Source organism: Kryptolebias marmoratus, linkage group LG10, assembly GCF_001649575.2.
Source record: "Kryptolebias marmoratus isolate JLee-2015 linkage group LG10, ASM164957v2, whole genome shotgun sequence".
In the NCBI taxonomy this organism is placed as follows: Eukaryota; Metazoa; Chordata; class Actinopteri; order Cyprinodontiformes; family Rivulidae; genus Kryptolebias; species Kryptolebias marmoratus.
Window position 1 is genome coordinate 20135655 of NC_051439.1, and position 16535 is coordinate 20152189.

Genomic DNA, 16535 nt, shown 5'->3' on the forward strand with positions numbered 1-16535 from the left:
GTACTTTTTAGTTTCCTTTGAATTAAAGTTTTTGCCCATTGACACCAGATTCTTTAAAATAAATAATTGTGTGGGGGGAAAGTAGCTCAGTTTTCCCAGTGCTGTTCAGCTTTAATTAGTTGTCGTCTTTGTTTGTGTAGGTGAATCTTTGCCTCCTGCAGGCCTCTGTAGAGGAAGGCTCACCTTCCTGCTCCAGTAAGTGCATCCCACACGTGTCTCTGGTTGCCTTGTGCTTCGACAGGATAGCAACACAGTTCAGGATGAACAGGTAACCCCTCTACAGCTTATCATATTATTTTTTTTATTGTGGTGGAGAACATGCAGACATCATGTGTTGTATTGAGGTTCTTTAAATTAAAATTTGCAGTAGCAGCTACCTTAGAACAAATTATTTGAGACCTTGAGGCTGTGCAGAAGCCTAAAAGTGTCCAGTGTAAAACTTTAGTAAAATGTAACATGTTCTTATTAATTATCATCCACTTGTAACAACAGCCATGTTTGGACCCACATTTCCTCCTGCTTCTTTCAGGGGCATAGTAGAGGAGACTCCAAACACCACCGAACATGGCCGACCCTCTGTCATGTTGGAGAAGTACGCGTCGGCTACCAAAATGCAGCCTCAGTCTTCTGGCTCTTTACGCTCCAATGCAGGGATTGAGAAAGGCAAAGAGATCGCTGCAAGGCTCAATGTCCACCGGATCCACAGCCAGCTTCGAGGCCTGGACTGTACAGGTCGGGTCCAGAGTCTGACCTCTCGACACTTTTAAACCTCTCTGTTCAAACTTTGGGTTTCCTAAATGTTGCTTGTCCTCTTTCTGCAGACGTTGGCACATTTGCAATCACAGCTATTCCTTGTGAGAAGTCTAAAGTGCTGTTTGGTCTGGAGGAAATGGAGGAGTTTTCATTGGTGGATGAAACCGACACTCAGACATCAGGAACCGATTTGAGCCGCTCTGCCACAAGTCTCGAGAAGTGGGGCTGGATTATGTTCGAATGTGGCATAGAGAACCTTACAGTTAAAGGTAAATAAATCCAGACTCCTTCAGTGTTTAGGATGAGGAATAAGATTTTTTTTTTGTGAATGTGTTACATTTTGTGTCACAGGCGGCCGTCAGTCTGGAGCCATTCTTTACAATTCGTTTGGTGTGATGGGCCGCTCAGATAATGGAGGGAAAACCGAAGTGTCAAAAAACAATGGTTCCACAGGCTCTCAGACAGGAAGTGGTTACAGCACCGACGTGTCTGATGACAATCTGCCACCTGATGCCATCAGTCCTAACTCTGACGCCAACGACAACACCGACTCAGACGACCAGGTGGGATGCAGGAAAAATGCAGTTGAGGAAAACAACCTTAAACTGCTGCATTTATTAATAGATTAACCTCTCTATTTTTCCAAAGCATCTAAATTGTTTAGATTTGTGCTGCCATTATTCTTTTGTCAGATTTTGCAAGCCTAGCTTCTGCACAGCACTGTCCAAATATTTTAGGGGTTTAAATGTTTCCGAGAAATCTTTTTTTTTTCAGCTCGTAAGTAATCTCCTGCATTAGTGTGCTGAGAATGTCATGTGTTAGATTTCAAAGCAAACAGTAATGTTCTAATAAGATTTATGCTTGCTGCAAAAGCCTGCAACAACTCTCTAAAGCAAATTTTAGGCACATTAATAGGTGTAGGATAAAATATTTACTGCAAACCGCTATCAGTTAACAAAGTAGTATAGGTAAGATCTAAATCATTTTGTGATTTATGAATAAAGCAGGAATACTAAGAGCCAAGTGACAAATTGAAAGCAGAAAGTGGTATTTTTACTTCAGCAGCCAGAAAAAGTTTGATCTCTTATATGAGTTTCCAGATGGGTTTTTTTTTTACTTTTCTGTAGAAGCACAAAATAACAGGCTGAAGCCTTGACTGAGTAAAGCTTCAATTTAAATTAAAATCTGAAGACGTCCACCAGGTACTACAGAAACCTGTGGGATTGTTCCAGATCTGTTCAGAGTTTGGAGCAGTCTTGTTAAAAATGTTTTTTTATTTATTTATTTTTTTATGGAAGCCTTGCCGTCAAAAATCCAAGCAGAAAAAAAAATCTAACCCATGATTGGAAGTAAAAGTTAGGCATGAAGCAGATGTGACAAATTTTGGCTCTACTCCCAGATAAAAAACATTCCTGTGCTAAATGTTGCTGTTTTCTGCTTTTCAGGATGAAGGTGTTGAGTCGGATGACCTGAAGAAAGACCTCCCCTTCATGCCTCCACCACCTGATTCCAGCAGCATGAAGCTGACCATCAGAGAGATCTGGTTCAGTTTTGCTGCTCCCACCAACGTGCGCTCAGCTTCACAGACGATATCAAGGTGCTCTGACCACATCTACGAACACAAAAAGAGAAACGTTCACATCATTCAAACTGAAATGAATATAAATCTATGAGCTAATTAACCACTGGATTGTTGGCCTGTACAGTGTGATAAGTACATTATTATCACTGAGTAGAAACCTTCCTGTACATTTCAGACCTGTCTGTGTCACAGGTCCCTCAAACTGGCTGATACACTCTGAATTTTGAGTTTTATTACAACTCAATACATCTGATGCATTAGAAAGAACAAAGCGACAAAATCGGTTCATGTTTTTGCAGAATAAAAGGTGTCAAAGAAGTATAATAATTACTATTAACAGCTAAACATAAATATGGATTTGTATTGATTGATCACTAGTTAATAAGGATTATCTTATTTTCTTTGGTGTATTTAGGCAGTTGAATCTGCTCAGCACAGCAACGCCTGCTATTGGAGCCTGGCTGGTTCCCATCGACCAGCTCAAGTCCTCTCTTCGGAAACTGGACATGGAGGGCACGCTGCGGGTGTGTGCTGTGATGGGCTGCATCATGACTGAAGCCCTGGAGGTGAGCTCAACAACGACCAATGTCTTTTTAAACCTTGGCATTCAAGGGTTTTTTGTTTTATTTATTATTCCAAACAACTTGTTTTCATCCAACAGAAAAAGAGCATCCACATCCCGATCCGCAGCAAGTACAACCGTGTGACTAAGCGAGCCCGCTACCTGCATGAGAACCCATCCTGTATGCTTTGTAACATCCTGCACCGCTACCTGCAGCAAGCCGACTATTCGATCATAGAGGAGGCCACCATGGTTAGTATCAGCCTTCTGATTCCCTTTAGTTCCAAAAGTATAACTGGATCCCTTTCACTGTTTCAAATCCCCTAATTTTTCTGCTCCTAACATCCCAGAATGATGGGGTCCCGGCCCTGGTGACGCTGAAGAAGGGTTTGGTGGCTTTGGCCAGACAATGGATGAAGTTCATTGTTGTAACTCAGGGCTTCAAGGCTATTGGTCTGATGGGGCCCAACCAGCTTACCAAGGCCAAGGAGCCTCAGCCCAGCCTGGGAGATACGATGGGATTGGACAACGGAGCTGCTCTGCAGAGCGACACCAGCGCTGACGGAGCAGAGTTTGAGTTTGACGCAGGTGGGAACACGCAGCTTCTCTTTTCTTGATGTTTTCACTGAAATCACCTGTGAAGTTCTGGACCTTCAGTTATTGCTTAGAAATCAACTCTCAGATGAACTCTTTCAGTGTTTTTTCTGGGAGTTTTATTTGATCTTCTTATTGTGAAGCCACAGTGAGTGAACACACCATGCTGCTGGAGGGAGCATGCAGTCGCCCCCCTCCCAAAGAAGTGAACACCGGTCCTGTCAGCGGAGTGGAGATCATGAGGAAGCTTTCAAAGTCCCACACACACAGCGAGTCTGCGCTCAGAATAAAGGTACAAAAGTGAGGTCATCTGTTGCAACCTTTTACTGAAAATTATTAAGGAATGCAAAAGTACTGAAGAACTCTTATTACTGTTTGGCAGTTATTCTTCTGACTCCATCACAGATTTTGGTTTGCTACTTTTTGCAGATTTGTAAAAAACTCATGCAAAATAATATTTCAAATTGTGCAGCTCAGTTGGGAAGAGTTTGCTGCGACATTTGGTAACAGTACACTGTACAATGTAGACAAAATCTCCAAGAAACAGTAAAGGTTTCTGTTTACGCAACAATGGGATATGAGAAAACCCAGCCCTCTTTGGAGCTCCACAGCTCAGACATACTTACCAGCAGAAACATCATTCAAAGTTTAATCAGGTCACCGAAAGTTAGACTTTACAGGACTGAGCTGGCAGTGTGGTATTTTTTGTAGTTTTTACACATTTGCAGTTTATATTTTATGATTTTTGACAGTTTTAATACTGAATGTTCAACTTCTGAGCCTCTTAAACTTTCCAAATATTTTGCCAACAAACCCCTCTTCTTACTCCTCATAAATCTTGCTTAATTTGCTTTTGTTCAGATAAGGATTTTTCAGTTAAGGTGAATTTAATTAAAGCGTCAAACTTTAGTATCTAAAGTCTAAAAATCGTTACGTGGTGTTTAAAAAAACACAGCTTGAATTATTACAAAATAAGTGCCAAATTAGTATCAACTGATGTAGTAAATTTGCCTTTGGATCTTTCAGGGATTTTTCAGAACATTTCTAGTTTATGTACTAAATTTTTTATATATTAATATAAACCAGTTTTAAACTAAGTCGTACTTCCAGTTGGATGCAGTTTTTGGAGATTAATCCTGCTCATCCACTGATTTATGGACAACTGTGAAAAGTTTCCTCAAAAGCAGGCATAAATGTTTGCTTTGTAGTTACAGAGTGTCAACTTACCAGGATTTATTAGCGAGAATTTTTCAATTTAAAAAAATTCTCTCCTTAAAAACAGGTAATGTATGTTTTTATGGAAATATTTGGAGTTTTCTGTTAAAGGAACTGATATTTTAACTGTTGGGCAAAACCAGAAATGTAGATTTGTTGTTTTAAGGTCAGGTAAATAAGTGATGGATGCTTTGACTTATTTTAATATTTCTTTGTAAAGCAAGGGAACAGCTCTAAATATTACTTTGCAAAACCAAATGCTGTCACAGATAATCCAGTGCAGAATGACAGTGCTGTTAAATGTGGTATGAAGGTGACTCCATCTATGGAAAGCCAGAGGAAATGAAGTTTACACCCGTCAGATGGATGACTCTTTTCTTTCTGTGTCAAAGTGAAGTGTGTTGTGTTTATATTATCTCGAGCCAGCTCAGCTCTTTTGTCTAAAAAGTTTTACACCAACTTTGAATTCAGTCATTTCCGTGATTTTGCCAGACACAATTTATCTCCACTGTCAGATAAATGAAATGCCAGCGGCAGCTTGTGAAAAATGAGACCGTGTAGGAGCATAACCTCCTCTCAGCAGTCGGCACATTTGTCATACCCAGGGCTCGCATCCCTACCAGTCGCTGAGCTACACCAGCGGTGACACTGCAGCTGATTCACCCGCCCACGTGAGCCGCGGAGGCATGCCAGCCAAGGACAGCCCAAGGAAGGAGAGCCTCCTGAGCAATCTGACGGGCAGCTTTCGGAGTCTGCACAACCTGCTGGAGGGCACGCCTCAGAGGAACGAGCCGTCCTCAGCCACAGCCGCCAAGAGCAGCTCCCTCACTCGCACAGGTAGTCTCACACAGACTCCTGTCGTGTTGTTGTGTGTGTGTGTGTGTGTGTGTGTGCAAGCTGCTGATCATCAGCGTGAACTTCATTTTTATAAAGATAACGCTCCAACAGTGACCTCTGCTGTTCAGTAAGCAAAGTCCAAGCATTGTCTAAGGTTTTAAATTCACACTGACTAACAAAAACACACAAATGAAGAAGGAACATTTCATGCACACGTTTTTACATTAAATGTTTGAAACCATGCACTTATGTTGTTGACAGAAAAACAGATTAAGGTAAACGTGACTAATGTTGTTTTTGTTGTTTTGTGATGGATGCATCGTCGTTCTCAGGAACAGACATGCTGACCGAGCACCCGCTGCTGTCTGAGCCGTCCGCCGTCAGTTTTTACAACTGGATGTCCAACGCTGTGGGTAATCGAGGCGGAGCTGCAGCCCAGGAGTCTCAGGTCAATCACTCCCAGCACAACAGCCTACAAACAGGTGATACGACCCTGGATTATTTCTTTCTTTTTCTCTTTAGAGGCAATAACAGGGTATTTCAGTTCTTTTTTTCATTTTTAACCAAATGTTTTTGTAGGATTCTATCAACTTTGCATTTTCTCCTATATTCTTTAGTGTTATTTGAGTTTTATGAACTCAAATCCATTTTTCACATGGTGTTGTTTTACTAGACTCACTGGACACATTGGTCAACAGCTACGACTACCACCCACTTCCAGTTAACAGCCCAGAAGGAGGTCAGGGGTTGTTCAGTGTTGTACAAACTGTTTAATTAGCTCAATAGCTGCTAGTTTGTGGCTGTTATTAGATTATTAGAACCCTAAGCTCTACAGGCAAACCTGGAAACAGGTTATAGGTGTGTTTTTTCTAAGTCGCCAGTCCAATACCTGGACTGGACTCTTCATTATCTGTTTTTAAATTTGTGATCCACATTTCACAAACCATTCATTTTATGGTCAAGATGAAGCTTTTGTTGGATCCAAATGTTAGTATTTTTGACTCTTTGGGATTATGTGTGATTATGCTCTGCAGGTTTAGGTGAGAAATAGTTTTCTTCACCTGGTCCTTCGTTTCAAGCACGCAGAGTTAAATTATTATTAGTTACCTTTCACAGCATTTCTTCCACTTTTCTCCTTTTCTTTCAGGAGCAAACCACCTTGTGTGAAATGGTTTGATTTTCTCTTAATAGCAGAATAATTGTTTGAAATTACTCATTATGATTGCTGACAAGATAAATCTTATCAGGACTGCTGTGCTAAGTGCCTGTGGGCACAATTATGTATGTGTTGTGGCTAAATTTGTGCTGAAGAGAAACGTTTTTATTATCTCCTCACCCAAGTGTGAGCCATCAACGGTGTGACAAATGAGCCGTCTTCAAAATAGACACATTTTTCTGTTAGTTTTGTTAATATATATTAAAGATTATGTTCCCTTTTGTTACGTTTCGTCTCTTAAACTGTTCGTGTCCCCACTCTGTCCACCCTCAGGCGGGATGTGTAACCTGCCCACCATCCCCTCGGCGTCAGACTTCAACACGGTGCTGTCCAGTGATCAGAACACCCTGGACGGGACCCACTCCCAGCACTCCCAGCTCAGCACAAGCCAGGAAGACATTGTTGACATCGAGGAGGGAAACCAGTGTCCGGCTGCCGTTCAGCTGGCCGACGCTCAGGTGCCACCAACACATCTGTCAGGGTTTCCTTCACCTGTTCTGTTAATGTTCTCTGAGTTTGACTTTCATCAGCCTATAAATAATATTTGCAGCTCTTTGATAAGTGGTTTGAGAGTCAGTTTGAAGAAACTTGTTTATTTTTTATATCAAACTGAAAGCAAACTAGTCTCATCCATGTTAGTCTTCCTTCTGTGCCGATGCCAAACAAGTTAATTGTTTTCTGAGTTGTGTTCCATTTATGTTTCATACCAGGTTTAAGTTACTATGTTCCACCTTGCTCTACCCTTGGACTTATTATCAAGACAGCAAAAGTCCAGTCTGCAGAGGTCAAAGGTCAACCTTTGATCTGTTTTCATTTCCACAGGTTGTTTTCAAGCCCTTACTGAGCTACACAGGAATCCAGGCCCAAGATACCACTCCACTTAGCTACAAGATGTATTTTGGAGAGCATTTGTCTTTTTCTGGCAATCTAGAGTGCCTCAGAGCGGACATCGTTGACTCGGATACGTCCAAAGAACGCAAAAATAAGCGGTCCAGAAGGTAGGACTACCCTAAAATGGGACAATCACATATTGTTTAAAAGTATATCTTTTAGATTGTTTGTTTACCACATTTATAATTCATTGTTGACACAGGCAAGGCATGGTGAACCTTCCTCCGCTTGAGTTTAAGCCAGCTCTGCTGATTGAGACATTCAGTGTGAACGCGGTGGTGATGGAGAAGTCCACCAGCGCCCCTCAAGGTCCCACCGCAGTTCCGCTTTCCTTCCACGACCTCAACCGTCGCCACTACAACACGTTCCACTGCGACTTCACCACCGCCTGCCAGGCCATCAGCCAGCGCGTCGACATGGCCCTGGTGCGCCTCATCCACCAGTTTAGCACCATGATCGATGACATCAAGGCCACGCAGACCGACATCAAACTGAACCGCTACACCGCCGGCTCCACCTCCCCGACACCCACCTTCAAGGCCCGGCCGTACCGCCACATCAGGTCCTCCGACTTCAGCCGCAGCTCCAGGGGAAGCTTGAACGGGGCAAATCGCAGCGGAACCCAAACCCTGAAGAGCAAGAGAGGCGTGGGAGGAGGCGGAGTCACAGGAGGAGGAGCGGGAGGTGGCGGTTTACCTCCTAATGGACCCCCGTCAAGCATGGACACACTGGGAAGACGGGAGCCAAGAGGTCGGACTTCTCTGGGACGTTCAGAGCGACGCACCTCGAAGGTTGCACTCTTATTCTCACTATTACTATTTTATTTTTAAAGAAAAAAAGTCGTGATTTTAACATTTACTCCTAAGATTTTTAGTAAACAAACATTCATTCAAAGTGACACCATTTTGCAGACCTTTTAGAAGATCTTTGAAACCAACTCCTCTGTGTAATTCAGAATATTTAACAGTTTTTAAAGCTGCAAGAAGGCAGAAATCAAAATTAAGTGAATCAGTTTGGATCTTCACATTACAGAGTAAAGTAAAGGAATATACTTAAAGCAATGAACATATAAAAAAAGGTTAAATCTATTAATTAATTTGTATGTGTGACTTCAGCAAACCTAAGCTGTTATGGTTTTTCACTAATGATTCAGTGAATGTGCTACTTGGGCTATTTAGTGTCTAGAGGCAGCATAAGTGACACGTTATATGTAAAAAGCCAGTCTGGGTGGGAGATTTCCCTTTTTCTAATCTGAGCAGCTTTTTATGTGTGGTGTTTAATGCACATGCTTTGAACTAAAGCTCAGCCATCTGACTGATTTAATGATGTAAGTAACATTTATTTACGTGGGAAATCCTAATGTTCCCAATACCTGATGAAGATCTGATTAATCTACTTCTTGTATGTTAGATGTTTGCAATAAGCCAGATGGTTGTTGTAGGGTTCTATGTTCCTTCAAGTAACCTGTTGTTAATTCAGATGTGCAACGATATATAAAATATATATATATATATATATATATATATATATATATATATATATATATATAGTTCTAAATAACAATAAAAGGCTGAGCTTCAGCTGCAATAACGCTGTAACCAGGGCTCATTATGTTGATCCTCTTGTGGTTGAAGCTGCAGCTGGAAACTTAATGAGCCCTTTCTAACCTCTCATTGAATCTCGTAGCCCCGTTGACATAGTTTAATCCACAACCTGGAACAATTACTGTTAAATGTTTTTATTAAGGAGGCACATCTGTCAGGATGGTTCAGTATTGTCACTAAAATAGCAAAATTCCTTCAGAAGCTGATGTTTTCTCTTCAGAGACCCTAGAGGGAGCCACCAGACAAAAAGAACTTCTCAGAAATGGCAGTATTAACGTAAACACAGTTTAAACAATTAGAAAAAATACTTGCTGTAGTTTCTCTATCTTTGCAGAGATTGTTTAAGTATTTTGGGAACTGCAGCTGTCATGACAGGTTGCATCATCATAACTGTAGTGTTTCAGTAAACGGCAGGAAAATAAAAGGCTGTTTATTTATCCGTCAGCCTTGTGATGCATATTTTTCTGTTCTTGCACTCGTTTCATGATATGAATTCCTGCGTCACGCCATCAGGTGTCAAGGAAGGGCTCTCGTGACGTGGCCGACCACATGGCCATCCAGATGGACGACTCTGACTCCATCACAGTGTCGGAGCAGAGTGAGCCGTCAGCAGAATGTTGGCAGAACATGTACAAGCTGCTCAACTTCTACTCCCTCATCTCTGATCCCACTGGCATCCTGGAAAAAAGCTCCCCGGAGAACTGCCTCTCAGGTGGGAATCAGCCTCCTCCTGAACATTTCCTCTCTGCTTTAGTTTTCACTTCTGCTGTGTCACAAGCCTTGTTTTAATGCCTGCAGCACAGATATAAATGTCAATGTAAATATTTTATTCCCCTTCTCTGATCTCCATCTGAACCCAGAGTTTTGTATTTTGCTGTAACATCTAAAGTGACACCTCGTTCCTACTTTACCCTTCACTCAGTTGTTCCGTAAAACTCTTTCTTCAGACAAAATCACTGTCATGATATAAAAGTAACATCTCAATCATCTGTGATATTTTCTTACCAATTTAGTCTAAAGGCTTTACATCTTTGCAGTATTTTTTAGCTGTTGCAGTATGTAATTTCATTTTAGCCTATTAGGATTTTTTGCTGCTGTTTTAACTCCACATTTCCACGTGGAGTTCATTAGATAAAAGAGACGACGCTAAAATAAAAAGAATTGGTACTTTGCAGGTCAAATCTTGTCTTTCTTTTAATGTGAGTAGTTTTCATGAAACAAATTCGAGTCAGTCAGCGAGAGAGAGAGCTACACTTTTTTCAACCAACATGAATTTGTTTAAACAGTAGTCTGAAGCTGGCATTTTGGATAATTTTTGTCCGCAGAAGGTGGGCGCCGTCCCTCGGAGCCGCTCTGTAAGGTGATTTTTGAGAACGAGCAGCAGGAACCCGCCACGCCCAACAAGCCGCTGGGCGCGGGCGGGAGGCGCCGCAGCCTGGTGAGCTCCGAGCCGCAGCACGTGACACTGATCGTGTTTGGCATCGGCATGGTGAACCGCACACACCTGGAGGCAGACATCGGCGGGCTGACCATGGAGGCAGAACTGAAGAAGATCCATGGGAGCTTCACTCTGAAGGAGAAGATGAAAGGTGAGAGCTGAAATGTTAGTGTTCATCCGCAGCGTACAACAAGTGCTGCAATAAGGGTGGAAGTTTATTTTGATTGATGTAATTTGTCTTTGTTCTGCAGATATCCTTCACCAGAAAATGACAGAGACGTGTGCGTCCGCTCACATAGGAGGGGTAAACATCGTTCTGCTGGAGGGCATAACACCCGACATTCAGTACGTTAAAGTCTTCTTCCGTTCTAATTACTCTTTTTTTATGTGTTCTTGGTCATTTTTCAAAAAAAGTGTAAGATTATTTCAAGTTAATTTCTTGAAGTTTTGCTGTGTTTCTACCTAAAACAGGTCAGCTCGACTGAGGTCTACCAACTGTGGCATTTTAAGATAATTAGTGATATTAAAACATTAAGTTGGTCATAATTTAAATGAAACAAAACTTCCTGCGGGGTTTTTAAAGGTCACACTTATACACTTGTTTAAAGCCCATTTGATAACTTTATTGTTCAAGGTTTTCTTTAAGGTTTAATTAGAACCAATCACAGCAAACATTCTTCACAAACATATTTATAAGTCTATAAACATTGAAGTCAAACATGTAGACAGGAAGTAGTATTTTAGTCTATCATTATATCTATTAAGACCTCTACTTAATCAACTTATTTTATTACACTGATAGTATATTGTAGTGATATTTCAAAACAAACAAAATAAAATCATATTATGCAGTTTAAAAACCACAGCTGTAGCTGTAACACCACGTATAATAATAAATAAATGTACATTTGAACCTTTATTTCCAAAAAGTCTTTATAGTTCTTTGATTTGTTTGCACTGGCCCAAAGAGGTGGGATCATAAATCATAAGGAAATATGCATTAGTATATCTAATGTTTCATTCCTTTGGTTTTACTGCTTAGAAACAAGCAAGGTGTCTAACCGGTGGATAAATTCTGCTCTTCTTTCTTCCTGTGTTCTGCTTTCTCTCCTACCTGTTTGCGTAGACTGGAGGATTTTCCAACATCTCCTACCAGCACTGCTAAACAGGAGTTTCTGTATGTTGTTACTGCTTTTTTAGGGCTCTCATACGTCAGTGAAATCAAAAACACAACTGTTCTGTGTGTCCATCCTTCATTTATCCCAGTCACCACTTCACTTTTCATCATTAGTTACAGAAAAGCTGGTCCTATTATTTGATTTTTTTTTAATATTGTATGGATATTTTTAAAGGCAGGTTATTTAAATTCTCTCTTAAAAATATAAGAAAATAGGGAGACCTATTTAAAGCATTTGTTAAACCTTAGTATCATGTATAACAAAGAGCAGCAAAGCTACCAAATATGTCGTTTTTGTAAAATAAATAAATAAAATGCTAAAATAATATTTTTTCTGTCTTTATCTTGACACATTTGGGAGCATAGTTTTTTTCTCTGTGTTATTAACTGGACAAAAAAAACCTTTTGTCTTTGAACTGTTAGAAAAATAAATTTCCAAACCAGAGATTTTTTTGTTGCATATCCAGTCGTTATTTATCATAAATTCCATGATCATCTTTGCTCATTCTGCTCATTTTCCCTCCAGAAAGGAATGCATCTTGAATCTGCATGACATTCCACAGTTTGGTGTCCTGTCAGTAATGTCACCTTCATCCACACGTGTGCTGCGTCTTGGGGAAAGCATTTTTAGTCCAGTTGCTCATTCCGGTTCGCCCTGTGTTTCAGAACGGTTGTGAAGTGTACCATCGCCAAATCTCAGGCCCTGTACAGCGCCCAGCGGGGTCTGAAGACCAACAACGCTGCCGTCTTCAAAGTGGGGTCCATCATGATCAACATCCCCCAGCATCCGGCGACGCTGCACAGCATGATGGTGCGCAGCTCCCATCAACTCTCCAAACAAATCTCCGACCTCATCCGCCAGCCCTCAAACGTGTAGGTTTCTCTCTTTTTGTCTTTTTATGCCGTGAAAAGCTTTAACAAGTCTCACATCTACAAGTGTCAGGTTCATGCGTCATCTTGACTTTGTCGCCTGCTTTCAAAGCCTGCATGTCATCTGTTTCCATGGTAATACGCAGTTATGTTAATACATTTATAGAGCTATAGGCGTGCTTCAGGTATTAAACAACCTGTCTGTCATTTATTATTCACGGGAATGTAAACAAGTACCTGTGACAGGCTGCACAATAACACATTAACTAAATCTAAACAGTAACAGTGCTTTATCATGACACAAACTCAGTTTTACTTAAATTTCAAGACTGATGAGGCCTTAAGATTCTGCAACCCCAATATCGATAAAGTTGGGGCATTCTGTAAAATGTAAATAAAAACTGAATGCAATAATTTGCGAATCTCATAAACCCATATTTTATTCACAGTACATGTCAAATGTTGAAACTAATGAAATGTGAAATCTTTTGGGAAAAAAACTTTTTCAGAATAAGTGAATATGCTTGTTTTTTCTGTTTTACTAAGTCAACCTCCTAATAGAGAAGACACCCCCACCCCACAACCGTCCGACAAAGCTTCCAGCATCAATCAGACCCCCGTCGAGGCCAATGAGTTCCCCCAGCTTCCTGAAGGTCTGGAGAAGAAGCCCATCGTGCTGAAGTTCAGTGCCATGATGGATGGCATCAGTATCGGGGCTGCCTTGCTGCCATCGCTGAAAGCAGAGTATAAAATGGGCCCCATGAAGAGCCACGGCATGACAGGTGTGTGTCCGTGGACACTAAGCTAACTGATAATATCATTAAAGAACAAATAATCAGAATTTTCCTTTTCTTTTCCTCTTTAGGAGCACAAACCAGTTTCACCTTTGAGTTGCCAAACCACAAACTGTGCTTTCAGTCCAAAGTGTCCCAGGTGGACATGTCCACCATGTCTCCGTCAGCCAGCCTCACTCTGCCTCCTGTCACCATGTCTGGGGAGTACATCATGGAGGATCACGAGAGCCACTCAGACCAGGGCTGGGCACCAGATGACTTCCCAGCAAAGCAGGGCAACTACCTGCAGGGCAACTACCTGCGTTGTGTGGCTGAGGTGAAGCCTTGTAATAAAAAAGTTTGTTTCCATGCTTTAATTCTCTGCTAGAATTAAGAATAAATGTATCGTTTGTTGTCCTCTGTGATGAACAGATTGGGTCATTTGAGCACAACTTGACCACCGACCTGCTCAACCACCTGGTTTTTCTCCAGAAAGTTTTCATGAAAGAAGTCAATGAAGTCATTCAGAAAGTTTCAGGTACTGTAACTTAAATTGTGCCATTTTACATTAAATCTTTCTTTTTACAAAACATTTACCCAGTCCTTTTTTTTACCTGGGGCTTTTCTTTGCTGTTGACCCAGTTTTTGTCACAAATCAATAAAGTTAATTTTATCTTAAACATACAACTGTTCCCCACAGACCTGCAGCTGCTGCTTGAATCACAGAAAAATCTGTTATTTTCTCTACACAAAACAACACCCAAGGCACAGACACAAATCCAGTTGTGTTTATTTCCAACGTGATTTGTTTAACTTACTAAGCTTGGTCGATGTAATTGCCCCACAGAGAGAGGAGTGGTGGAGTTCAAAGCTATTTTAGGCTGAAGAAGAATAGTGTTGCCTTCAGCTGAGGACTGAGTTTTCACATCAAGGACGCGGCTTTAAATGAGATGCAGCAGTATTAACTTCTCCCTTTTATTATGAAGTGAACTGAGACTTGTTTGTTTGTTTGGCAGGAGGTGAACAACCCATCCCTCTGTGGAATGAGCATGACACCTCGACAGATGCAGAGAAGCCAAAGATTCTGCTTTATTCTCTCAGTCTCATGTTCAAGGTATGTAAAAGGCGAACACTTTCAGCTGGAAGGTTTGAAGTTAGTGTTGTCTTCATGCATTTGAGCTCATATTCGTGTTTGCAGGGGATCCAGATGACAGCCACCACTCCGTCCATGCGGGCCGTGCGCTTTGAAACGGGCCTGATCGAGCTGGAGCTGTCCAACAGGATCCAGTGCAAGGCTCAGCCCGGGGGCAGCAGCAGCTACCTCAAACTCTTCGGCAAATGTCAAGTGGACCTGAACCTGGCCCTCGGACAGATTGTCAAGCATCAGGTACAGATTGGGTTGCTTCTGCCTCATACCCAGACACAGAAGCTACATTTATTTGTGTTTTTTCTCTCACCTCACAGGTGTACGAAGAAGCGGGCTCTGACTTCCACCAGGTGGCATACTTCCGAACTCGGATCGGCCTGCGGAATGCGCTGCAGGAGGAAATCAGTGGCTCTTCTGACAAGGAGGCTGTGCTCATTACACTGAACAGGCCGATTGTTTTTGCACAGCCTGTTGCATTTGACAGAGGTTCAGTTGCCCTTTTTCTTTTTATCTGAATGCTTTGAATGCATCAGTCATATTAGTAAGGCTAATATATACTGATTGGAGTCAGCACTTATACTTTGATAGATGCTGTTTATAGTTTTTTCAGTGCTGAAACAGAAGATTTTGTATCTTGACACTTTATAATAGTGTAGTGCAACACAACATATCTAACACCTTTTAGAGTTGATTGGTTGGAAAAGAAACACAAAAAGTTAATAATTTTGTTAATGAAGCTTTGACATGCATTTATTTATTTTTTTATCTTAAAGCCTTATTTGACTTGTTTGAGGAACATTCAGTTTCTAAATTTGTGTTTTTTTCTGCCCACAGCTGTTCTCTTCTGGCTGAATTACAAGGCAGCATATGACAACTGGAACGAGCAGCGCCTGGCCCTCAACAATGACATCCACATGGCCACAAAGGAGGTGGTGGACAAGCTGCCGGGCATTCAGCAAACCTCAGCCCAGGCGTTCAGCACCCTCTTCCTGCAGCTGACTGTCAATGACCTGGGTATATGCCTCCCAATTACCAACACATCTCAGGTAATCTGCGAGGTTTAATAAACAAGCAGCAGCACATTGTCACAGTTCACATGCACACGTACTTAAACTTTTTTTTTTTGTTTGTTTGTTTGTTTCAATTTGTTTATAAGTCAGAGAGCTGTTAGAAATTCTAGAAAAAAATCAGCCCTTTACCACTGCTGTCAGATGCAGATATTTTGGCCTAATTCAACAAGTTAAAGTTAGTGAGATGGTCTTCAGCTCAGCCTTTGTCACATTCAGACGCAGTGAAAGAGAGAAATAAACTAATGCAGCCATAAATGACATCATCAAACAGTCTGAACAGAAAAGTGCAGTTAAATTTAGTTAAATAACAGATTGAAGATTTATGTTTTGTACTTTAGCATAAAACGCTTCCCTAATCAGTTGATTTCCAAGTGAATGATTTCACATTTTTATTTAGAAATTTTCAGATTTATTTAATTCTTTGCTTGTATTTCAGGCCTTTTTAGCTGTACAAAATGTTTACAGAGAAAATCCTACAATCTTTTAAGGATAGCTTTATTGTACAAGCTATGTTTTGATCAAGCATCCGTGTTCCCAATTTTCTCAATTAGAAACGCATCAATTTCAGTTTTTAGGGCAGATATCAGTTTTGTACATTTCTGATTTCTCTCCAAGAACTACAACTGAAAACATAAAAAATATATATATTGGAAAATTAATCCATGTGTTCATAAGAAAACACTTACTGTAAAACTATTATCTAATGAATTCCACTGAAAAAGAATGAAAGACTTTAACTTTAAACACCTGTCAGATATTACAAACACATAAATGTTGCTAAAGCTTCATCTTGGAACATGTGTTGC

General features: G+C 40.9%; 1 protein-coding gene across 13 annotated transcripts in view; it reads left to right on the forward strand.

Moving 5' to 3' along the window:
• kiaa1109 (KIAA1109 ortholog) overlaps window positions 1-16535 on the forward strand; it is a 63449-nt gene that overhangs the window by 23851 nt on the left and 23063 nt on the right. For 11 of the 13 annotated variants that reach the window (XM_017426156.3, XM_037977961.1, XM_017426160.3 and 8 more), the window contains exons 35-60: window positions 141-268; window positions 530-732; window positions 822-1022; window positions 1105-1316; window positions 2199-2350; window positions 2751-2901; window positions 2997-3149; window positions 3248-3485; window positions 3635-3783; window positions 5312-5543; window positions 5876-6025; window positions 7033-7217; window positions 7582-7757; window positions 7853-8441; window positions 9768-9966; window positions 10580-10843; window positions 10944-11037; window positions 11819-11869; window positions 12536-12742; window positions 13286-13521; window positions 13605-13849; window positions 13945-14050; window positions 14529-14626; window positions 14711-14899; window positions 14977-15145; window positions 15494-15705. In XM_017426156.3, coding sequence (XP_017281645.1) covers window positions 141-268; window positions 530-732; window positions 822-1022; window positions 1105-1316; window positions 2199-2350; window positions 2751-2901; window positions 2997-3149; window positions 3248-3485; window positions 3635-3783; window positions 5312-5543; window positions 5876-6025; window positions 7033-7217; window positions 7582-7757; window positions 7853-8441; window positions 9768-9966; window positions 10580-10843; window positions 10944-11037; window positions 11819-11869; window positions 12536-12742; window positions 13286-13521; window positions 13605-13849; window positions 13945-14050; window positions 14529-14626; window positions 14711-14899; window positions 14977-15145; window positions 15494-15705 — 4989 coding nt within the window. The remainder of the gene's footprint in view (window positions 1-140; window positions 269-529; window positions 733-821; window positions 1023-1104; window positions 1317-2198; window positions 2351-2750; window positions 2902-2996; window positions 3150-3247; window positions 3486-3634; window positions 3784-5311; window positions 5544-5875; window positions 6026-7032; window positions 7218-7581; window positions 7758-7852; window positions 8442-9767; window positions 9967-10579; window positions 10844-10943; window positions 11038-11818; window positions 11870-12535; window positions 12743-13285; window positions 13522-13604; window positions 13850-13944; window positions 14051-14528; window positions 14627-14710; window positions 14900-14976; window positions 15146-15493; window positions 15706-16535) is intronic. The other 2 variants (XM_017426159.3, XM_017426162.3) reach the window with 2 other exon arrangements.